The sequence below is a fragment of the Hydra vulgaris genome, chromosome 15 (genome assembly GCF_038396675.1).
Source record: "Hydra vulgaris chromosome 15, alternate assembly HydraT2T_AEP".
In the NCBI taxonomy this organism is placed as follows: domain Eukaryota; kingdom Metazoa; phylum Cnidaria; class Hydrozoa; order Anthoathecata; family Hydridae; genus Hydra; species Hydra vulgaris.
In genome coordinates this window covers 10281175-10292500 of record NC_088934.1, presented here as the reverse complement: position 1 = coordinate 10292500, position 11326 = coordinate 10281175, and the positions used below count along the sequence as shown (strand labels likewise).

General features: G+C 26.0%; 1 protein-coding gene across 1 annotated transcript in view; it reads left to right on the top strand.

Moving 5' to 3' along the window:
* The window catches only part of LOC136091448 (uncharacterized), a 110738-nt gene extending 104163 nt beyond the window's left edge, over positions 1-6575 (top strand). The window contains exon 9 of the mRNA XM_065819045.1: positions 6099-6575. Within this exon, the coding sequence (XP_065675117.1) occupies positions 6099-6187 (89 nt within the window). The 3' untranslated portion in view covers positions 6188-6575. The remainder of the gene's footprint in view (positions 1-6098) is intronic.
* The last annotated feature ends 4751 nt before the right edge of the window (positions 6576-11326 follow it).

The window sequence follows — 11326 nt, the reverse complement described above, 5'->3', positions numbered from 1 at the left end:
CTTTGAGATCTAAATTTCTTAGTAGCATAATTACACAACCAATTTTCAATTTTTAACAATGAGGTGGTATACCTGAAGGAGTTAAGCTGTTCAAAAACTCAACAGGAAAGTTATTTCTTTCATTAAGGTCATCAGTCTTAATTTGATCAGCACTTTAATAAACTTTGACCTTACCCGGCAGACATTCAAGCACTTCTTCATTGATTGATAATGAATCAACATTAGTTAGTATTGAAATCACGCGTTTAGAATAATCATTTTGATCAGCATCTCTTAAATCTTTTCAACAATCAATTCTTTTTCTCTAATAATGCACTAATTTGGTATTTCAATGCATCCTTTAAAAGGATCCTTCTTTTTGACAGGTATTGTTCCTTATCCATGTTTTAGTAGCCATTGCAAAAATTCACTTACCCCATCTTGTACTCATATTTTCAGTTAATGCAAACTTCTGCACCCATTGCCACTGTAAAGAACATTTTATACATAATTCTACTATTTCAGCTGGTTGTCCTCTTTTTACAACAGGCAGAATTTGCCTAAAGTTTCCACCAAAAAGAATGACTTCTCCTTTGAACGGAAAGTTGTTGTTGCAAATATCTTTTAACAACCTATCAATTGCATTTAAAGCACGTTTAGGTATCATGGATGTTTCATCAAGCAAAAACAAAAGAATTTGTCTTAAAAAATGCCCGTGTATAGAGTTAAGGGTTTGAGTAAGCCATGCAATGTAAATTCATTTGTAAGAAGAGTTGCTGCTACGCCAGTACATGCAGCTGGAGCAGATTTCAAGCCCCTACTTAAGTCTTTAGCAATAAAATAACTATACGTAAAGATTTTTCCACTACCAGCTGGTCCATCCATAAAAAACATTCTGGAATGTTGATTTTCTACACTTGGTTGATCGCTCAATGCAACAAGGACAGCATTGCATACATTTAATTAATTGACATTAAGGAACATTCTCATTCTATTGGCTTCGTCATTAGATTGTTAAACATTTTCATCAAAATTTTCTAGATTCAAATCTATAAACTCATCAATACCAGACAGATTGTAATGAGCAAGCGTTTTACCTCTTAGATTAATGATCTTTTCAATTTGACGAAGAGTAGCTTGTTCAGCTATTAGAAGTGGGACTGAGCGGTGAATAAAGTCCTCCATCATAAATGTTTTGTATGTATTCCAGAGATGTAAAGGATTGTGATGTTCACAAAAGGTCAAAACTATTGAAAAAAACAGTTTAATTAGCTTTGGCATATGCGTTAAAACTGTCTCAGAAAGAGTATTCTGCCATTCAGTGTCGCTTCGCAACAAACTTTTCAAAACACATGCTTCACGAAACGTTTCAAGAACAACACCATTTACAGAACGCACGCCTTCCTAAGATGCTACTCCTTTTGCCTGCAAAAGTAACAGTCTTAGAAATAGTAATTCTCCAGTTTGATTAACTTACATGAATTACTATACACTCTTACTATCACCTTGTTACCACCCCTTTGTCGAACCTTCCATTAAAATGTTTATCATCAAATATAAAGTGATAAAGAATGTCTACATACGAATAGCAATGTGCTCTTTCATTTTCAGTATTTAACTTAAACCATGCCGTATAGGTGCGAATCACGTTGAGATGCACAATCTAAAGCCATTTGTTCTGCTCCTTCTCTAAAATACACTAATTGATTTTCAGGTAGATGAACTGTAAGGCGTATAATAATGTGTGACATATGACTTATTGGATAGTCGAAACTTCGCCACAATGCTTCAGGTGCACTAACATAACGGCAATCTAAAAAAGTCTTTACTTCATCATGATTAAATTTTTTTATTTATGAAAATATTGGCACAGTCGTGACCCTTGTATATGTATTTGTACAAATATTTAATAGCCTTAACAGTCATACAAGCTTCATTAATGTGAGCTTGATATTTCTTTGATAACCATGGATTGTAAGGTACCACCCAGCGGTTACCTACATTGTTAACTTTAACATTGATAGCCAAATCATTATCACGACATCTATAGCGTGGATAAACATTATGAACTGCTATTGTGTTTGCACTAAATTCTTTAGGATAGTTTTTGCTGCACACCCCATCTTTCATGCAGGGAGAATTTAGATTCAGTATGCCACATGGAGAGTGAATCGTGCAAGTTTAACCACGTCATAAAGATCGCAATTAACAATTAGATCTGGAATTTATGCAGATATTAAATTATTAATGTAATTTGCTGTTTCAAGCTTATCATCATTTGCAAAGTGAAGTAAAAAATGAACATGTGGCAAACCACGCTTTTGAAATTCAATAACCTGAACATGTGTTACAACTTTCCTTAATACATCTAATTTAAAAATGTCACTGAAAAGGTTAATTAACTTGAGTTTAAATAATCAAGTAACCAAGTGAGGTCTATCATTTGCTCTCTGAGCTAGATATAAAATTTCAGTTATCTCGCGCCACTTTGGGTTGCAAGTGAAAGTAAAAAAAAAAGCGGTTTAACGAACTTTTCAATTATAGCCATATTATCTACAAAGTTTTCCTCTAAAGCTCTAGAACTTCCTACATAAGTTGTTGGCAAAAATACATCACGCCCTGATCTAACATTATGATCATTCCCAAGGTTGTTTACATGTTCGTATAAGACATCATACTGCTTTTCAGTTTAATTTGGTTACTTCTGATAAAAGCAAGGAGCTGGTCTTCAATTTTAACATACGCATCAACAGCATATTGTTGAAACAGTTTTTTGACATAAAAAAATGAAGAAAAAAATTGTCTAATTGAAAGTTTAAAATTGTAATACTGAAATAATGTAACATAATTTTTAACCAATGTAGCATGTTCAGGGTTGTGAACCAAATGATTATGCCAGCCAACATCCCATGGCAGACATACTCGATATACTTTTAAGAGAATGACCTCTTGGGTAAATAACAACTTGCCTTGACGCAGGTTGTGCACCATATTTACCAACAAATACAACTGCAACTCCATTATGTGATGGGAGATTATAGCGACGTCTAACTTGCCCTTTAAGTAAAAACATTTTTACAACTGAGCAACCTTCTTAACCTTCTCGACAAATTTCTTCATCTTCCACTTCCGCCATATTTTTAAATGCAAGGACAAATGGGTTTTCTTCACTAATAATAGTTTGTAATTGAAACATTAAATCATTTAAGCAAAAATCATAACCACGTTGTTGCATTCTAAAATTTACTGCTCCAAGTGAATCAGAGATTTATAGTTGAAAATATGTCAACGGAATATCTTGATTTGGCCTAAGATTACCTATACGATGAAAAACTTGACCACATATCCTAAAACATGGCGGCTCATGATTTATGGGTTGAACTACATTAGCTTTAAATGAAGCCAAAGAAAGACAGGCATTATAACTTCTAATATATTTAAAAAAAGTTGAGATTGGCATTTCTATTTGCATAGTTTCCTTTAAATAAATCTTCTAAATCTTGTGGAATAATGAAGGTTGCGACAAAACTACCTTTCCATTATGGCAACATAAAAAATGTACTTCATCAGGAAATTTCTTAGCACCACAATGCTGACAAATATAATTGATTTCTCCTAAATAATTATTATCTGGAATAGTATTACTTCTTGCAATACAATGCATTCTTTCGTATCTAGCAGCAATTCTAGTATTTTGTCGATTATTAATTTCATCTCGCCTAAATTGATCTCTTTCATTTCTGCGACGATTAACTTTTCTATTAACATTTCCACTTTCTAAACTAATATCTGCTTCTAGCTTAATATCATTGATTTAAACTTCACTTTTAATTGAAAGTAACGATAAAAAATCGAATCCTGAAGATTGCGTTCTTTCCTATATAATTTTTTTCCTCTCTAAATAGCACACATATAATTTTTATATAACAGACTGTCATTTAAAATAAATCATACAATATTCTTTTGAAAAAAAAATATATATCAGCTAGGAGTTGTTTGAAAAAAAAATAGCTTAGCAAATAATAATAAAAAAAAAATTATTGAAAAAATGCAATTCTAATGATAAACATACTGCTAACAAAGTAAAATTAAAAAAAAACGTTGTAAAACCTTTATTGAAAACTTAAACATTACTTCTTCAAAAAAATTATTAGTAAACGTTTTTAAAAAATTTACAAAACTTAACAATATTTTGTTCTTCTATACCAGATAAATACATCATCTGATAAATCTAAAGTAAAAAATGTAACGAAAAAGTAAATTAATACGGAAAACATTACATACAAATAATGAAAATCAATGTACCTTATAGAGACAAGCTAATGTGATTTACCAGAGTAGTAGTTGTAAAATATTACTATTTCATGTTAGCTGTTTCATGTATATATGGCAAAATAATTTGTATTGGCTTTTACCTATTTTCCATTTTTAAGAATAGACACCAACATAAAGACAAGCCAAATGTCTATCAATTCAAATGATAACAAAAAAACATCACTGCAACAACACACAATAGCATACACCATAAGGTTATACAATATGTATATAACATAACTTAACTAAGATAACATTCATACATAACAGTACAAAAGTAACAATATTACGCAAAATGTATTATAATGCATTATTATGTATTTTTAGAGTAATTAAAAATAAAGGCTTGAAAACAGCTAGACCTAAAGCAGTAACAGTTTGACACTAAACAGTATCGTGTAACCCTCTGTTATAAGTACATCACTTGGCTGGCGAAATTGACAAATCTTGCTCTAAACATTTACCAAGTCACAGCACTTTGAAAACACAGAAACAACATCATATAAACATACATATCAACTATAAACACAATATATGTGTTTAAATAAGTATATAAGGTTAAATATATACCTTATATACATTTTTAAATACATTTTTAAAACAATTATGTAACACATATTTACACATACACAAACAATAAGAAAACAATTTACATTATTATAAAAACACATTATCCATATTAAAAAAGCATAGATGCAAAACAATAAACATGTGCAAACAAAAATTTTAAAAGTGATGTGAGAAAATTTAAAAAGATTCAAAGTAAACAAAATATATATTTGCCAACAATACTTTTTACTTTCTTTTTTTTTTCATAAGAACTGTAATCCTCATAACAAAATTTTACCTTTCCATACAATTATATGTGACATGCCATGTCAGTGGTAACACAAAATTTCAATTTATTTTTCTATATTTTCTAAAAAAGACAAAAATAGTTAATAGCATCTAAAAATTCCAAAGTACTAATAACCATTTTATGGAAATAGCATTAGTATAACTTTAAATAACATCCATACCCCTATTTTCCATCTAAAAAACACAAATAAAACTGCTAAAAAAAAAATAAAACAAATAAAATATAAACGATATAAAAAATTAAAATACTTTTTGCTTTAAATTCTTTCTACTGTATCTTATAAAAACATTAAATATTTTCTACTTTATCTAATAAAAATGTTTATATAACTTTTTTCTATACTTATTTCAATAACATTATAATCTTAACAATGATTATTTATCTTAATATGATTCTTTATGTAATATATCTAAACTAATAATTAAAATCCAAAACTTAAAGGGTTTTAACTCGCCTTAGAGATCTTTCTCCAATTACCGCGTGCACGAACAAACGTGTTATTTCAAAGCCTAGTAACTAATGAAACGACGTTAAACATATATATATATATATATATATATATATATATATATATATATATATATATATATATATATATATATATATATATATATATATATATATATATATATATATATATATATAGATATATATATATATAGATATATATATATATATATATATATATATATATATATATATGCATATATATATATATATATATATATATATATATATATATATATATATATATGTATATTATATATATATAAAAATATATATATATATATAAATATTTATATATTTATATATATATATATATATATATATATATATATATATATATATATACATATATATATATATATATATATATATTATATATATATATATATATATATATATATTTACATTCCTTTACATATCAATTTTTTTTAATTTTTAGGTAATGGAGAGGGTTTACATTTTAGAAACTCTTCAAACAATTATTGGATTCAAAGAGTTAAATGGAAAGATTGTGGCATAAATTTGTAGCCTAATACTTAATGCAGTCATGAAAACTATTGTAATATCAATATTTAATTAGATATTTTGGTTTTGTTTTATATTACCTTTAAATATAATTTCAAGATTTACAAAAGTTTTCTACTTTGTATAATTTTCTTAAATTTTAAAATCTGATTAAAAAAATATTCGTTATTTTTTGCTACAAAAAAATTATAAATCAAGTGGTTATGCATTTTTGTAATTTTTAGCACAAAAGGACATTGCAAATAATGTTTGTTATGTATTTTTCCTGAAAATCCTTTTATCATTATTATTATGTATTTTACCGTAAAGAAAATTTACAGAATTAGTTATTAAAATGTAAATAGAGGCAATAAGAAAACAAGTTTGGTTTTAAATAAAAAGATACATTATGTCGTTAAATTACACATTTTTGTTATATCAAAATAAAATATATGCAAAAATATATAAATAGATACAAATATAAAAGTTCTTTTATATTACTAATATTATTATTTTTAACTTTTGTGCATTAAGATTTCAAGTTTCAAACAAATAAAAGTGAGACAAAACTTCAACAACAAGAGAAAGAATGCTAGGTGCTAGTATTATAAACAGTATTTATATATATTATATTTATATTTTATGTATACTTGATATAAAATAAATTTTTGAGAAATCCAGTTTTGCAAAATACAAAATTATAGAATAAATATTGAAAGTAATATGCAAGAAATATATAGGTTCTCACTTATTTACACATTTCAAAACAGAGATTTTATTAAACATATTATTGTTACAAGTGTTTATATATCAGATTTATTAAGATTCGGATCAAGATCAAGAATAAATATGGTCCAGAATGTAGTAAAAAAACAAAACAAAACAAGTAAAAAAACAAATACAAAAATAATTAAAAAACAAGTTATTTTTACAAGTTAAATGTGTTAGTAGTTTAATTTGCTATTAATAATCAAAAGTTTTTGCTTAAGTTTATTTTTATATTGATCAAGAAAGAAAAAGTTTTTAACTCATTAGTGTGATCCATAGATTAGACACTGATTGCGATTGAGAACTTAGTAGCAGAATACTTTGCTTTTGTTTAAATGTAATTGTTATTTGAAAATCGTGTTGGCTATTAATGATTTACTTTTTTATGTATACTAGCAGTAGGCAACCCGTAATACGGGATAGTAAATAAATTATTAATATCAATTTAACTTTTATTTGTTTTCTCTAATGAAATCTAAATTTAATAATACTTTTTTAGTTCTGCTTACCTTCATTTTTCTTGGCTTCTTAATTAAACAAAACTGTTAGCTTCATTAAAGATACAGTTAACCATTTGTTCCGCAACATTTGAACACTAAATGCGCAAATCACAACATAATCGTTTTGTTAAAACATGACTTGAATTATAAGCATAGATTATCCAAGTCTTATTTAGTAATTAAAAAAAAGTATTTGTAAATAAATTATTAATAACAATTTAATTTTTATTTGTTTTCTCAAACGAAATATAAGTTTATTAATGTCTTTCTAGTTTTGCTTACTTTAATTTTTCTTGGCTTCCTAGTTCAACTAAATTGTAAGCTTCATTAAAGATTCAGTTACATTTTATTAAATTTCATTAAAGATACAGATTACAGTTAAGTTTAATTCGCAGCGTTCGAACGTTGTATGCGCAAATCACAACAAAATCGTTAGGTTAAAATATGACTTGAATTATATGCATAGATCATCAAGTCTTATTTTAAACTTGCGGAAAATTATTTAGGTAAATTATCCGGAATAAATTTTCCTTTTTTTTTCTCTTAATTTTACTTTTAACTGAGTAGTTTCAAACTTTTTTTAAACTGTTCTTTATTTTTCTAAGAGTGGTGAGTGCAACTTAAAAAATAAATATTCACAAAAGTTATACCTTGACTTGTATGTTAATATAACTTATTAAAATCTGACTTTTCAACTTGTATGAAAAGAAATTCTTTTATTCAAGAACGCAATTGCTTTTACTCAACGTTTTTGAAGTAATTGTTACGCTTTACGTGAATAGAAATTTGACCAAAATTGATAAATGTATTCACATATAGGTGAGCAATTAGTCTAAAAGCGCTGAGTAAAAGGAGTTGCTATTTTTATTCACCCAGCCTAATGAGCTGAAAAGATTATAAAACAGATGTTAAAACCATATAAAACAGTTGTAAAAAGTATATTTAAACTTGTGTTGACTATTTTTTGTAAACAAATTTATTTACATGATATGTAATTGAATGTGTATAAAAAGTATATATATATGTAAAAAAACCCTTTATAAAACAAACTTTTCCTAAAAACCAATTAATATTAAAGGCACTTTTCAAAACCAGTTATATCAGCCGCCATCAACAGGACCGAGAAGCCAAGCATAGCCTATTGCAAAGAAAACCATATTAAAATAATTAAAAATAATTTTTGACGACAGGGACGATGATTAAACATATATTTAAAAATTTACGTGAATCCATATTAGCAGGAAGTTATAGAAAAGTAAGTTAGTAAAAATTAAAAAGAACGAAGTAGAAAAGTATTTTTAAAAACTACTTAACCCAGAGCAATTTGACTATGGTGTTCAACTTTGAAACCAAAATCTTTTTATTGAAAAGCCAACTCATTTTACTAATCTCGTTCAAAAGAAAACTCATTTAACTATTCTCGTTCAAAAGCCAACTCATTTAACTAATCTCATTCAAAGAGCAAAATAATTGAAAGCACTAAAGATAAATCAAAATTAGTATGAGGTATAAAAATTGTACTGTAGTAATATCAAATGTTATCTTGGCTTTTAGTAAATGAATAAAAGCAGATAGTAAAACTACCTATAATTATTTTTTCCGATAGACACCAACAGGAAGGTAAGCCAAGCTGTCTATCAACATAAAACATTACAACAATAACATCACAACAATTACGCAAAGCATTAGCAAATAGCTTAAATTATTTGTAGGATCACATTACAGTAAATATTAACAGACATGTTTTCTTTATACATATAACTATAAAAGGCCAGAAAACAGACATTAAATATATAACACTAAGGGATTGTCTATAAAATATGCAAAGCAAATATATTTAAAAAACAGAAGTAGGAGATATTAAGATCTTTTTTTTTAAACTTAAGTTTATGCCAAAAATTAGATTATGTTTTTGATTAAAAAAATTTTGTTCTTATTATCAGGTTGGTATTTTTTAATTCATTAATGTTATTTTTTCGATCTAATTTAAAGTGCTCATATTGCCAAGTGGTGTGGATAATATGAGCACTTTTGCTACTTTTTTAAAACATCTGTTTTTTTAATAAAAAATTTCGGGCGTCCAAATATCTAAGTGAGTCATGAATAGAGATACCTAAAAATTGATTATTCGCAAAAATATTAGATCCAGTATAATTATATATGAAAAAATCCAGTTTCCGCTTAAGATGCTCATATTGCCCTAATCTACCCTACACTTACTGTAGGAGAGCAAAAATTATTTACGAAAAAAAATTTTATGTATATATATATATATATATATATATATATATATATATATATATATATATACACACACACACACGCACTGTACACAAAAGAAAAAACAAAATTTATTTACAAAATACAAATATATACATATATACGCACAAAAACTTTCATGTCTATAAATAAAAATTTTTTAGTTGTAGAACTGAAAGTTTTTAATTATCCCACTGGATGTTCGACCCCTGTATGAGGGGTATTGGCCACTCAATCTAAATAATGGGTGGTAAGACCCACCATACTGAATCCACCTCTGAAATGACCGATGGGTCAAAGGTCTGGGCTTCTTTTGCCGAAAGACTTTATAATCTTCATACGTAAATTCTGAAAATAAAAATAAAAACTGATACAATTTTTTAACTGAATTTTAAAATTTTGATTTTAACTGATGGAGCAAAATTATAATTAAAAAAATGTATTACTTATAATCAAGCAAATATTATAGCAATTTAGAACATATAATTACCGTTTGGTGTTTTATTTAAAACAAAAAAAAACATAGAATTAAGTATTCTTCTTGCTTGCTAAAAGATAAATAAAAGCACGTACAAAAGATATTTTAAATGAAATTTTACCTTTGCCATTTGACAACTCATCTAGATGAAAAAAACTTGTAAATAATGAACATTTGAATTTTTTTACATAAGTAAATGTATATGAGTACATAACATAAGTATATTTACATTAGAAAAATTTAAAAAAGTAGTAAAAAAAAAGTTATAAAGACTTTATCAAAAAATTAATAGTTTAAACTAAGTTACAAATTAAATCAAGTACAGTATGCCTAACCTACCGACTCGCCTTTGAAGGATAAATAAAAAAGAAAAAATAATAAAAATTAAAAATGAAACTTAACCAACAATTAAAGATTCTAAATATTAATAGGCTAATTTTCAATATAACAGTCTAGTCTAATCTTAAATACATAAATATATATATATATATATATATATATATATATATATATATATATATATATATATATATATATATATATATATATATATATATGTATATATATATGTATATAAATATATATATAATTTATTAACAATAAAATATATTCATATATAACCGACAGTTAAGGATATATATCTTTAGTTATATGCACAATATATTCTTGCTTACCAAGCTGTTGCTTCAGATCTAAAATAGAAAAAACCATTTTAATTTGACTTTTTTTTTTTTAAAGTGAAAAAGAAAATCTAGATAATAAAATCAAACTTACTTGTTACTTCATTACTATCTGAAAAAAAAAAGACGCTATTATAACGTTTTGAAAGTGTTTTACCCAATTGAAAAACTACCAAAAGAAAATTGTTCTGTTACCAGATAATGAAGTCGACGAAGCTAAATGAAAATGATATATAAATAACTTTAAACTCACAATAAATAAATTTAAACTCACATTAAAAAAACTTAAGCTCACAATAAACAAATTTAAACTCACAATTAATAAGTTTAAACTCACAATTAATAAATTTAAAATAATGTAAAAGAAATCACCTTTCTAATTTGATTGATAATTAAAAACTTAAAATAATTAAATAAACCTGATAAAAATGGATAAAAGTTATTGCATTTGATATAAAATATGTTAAACTTGAACTGG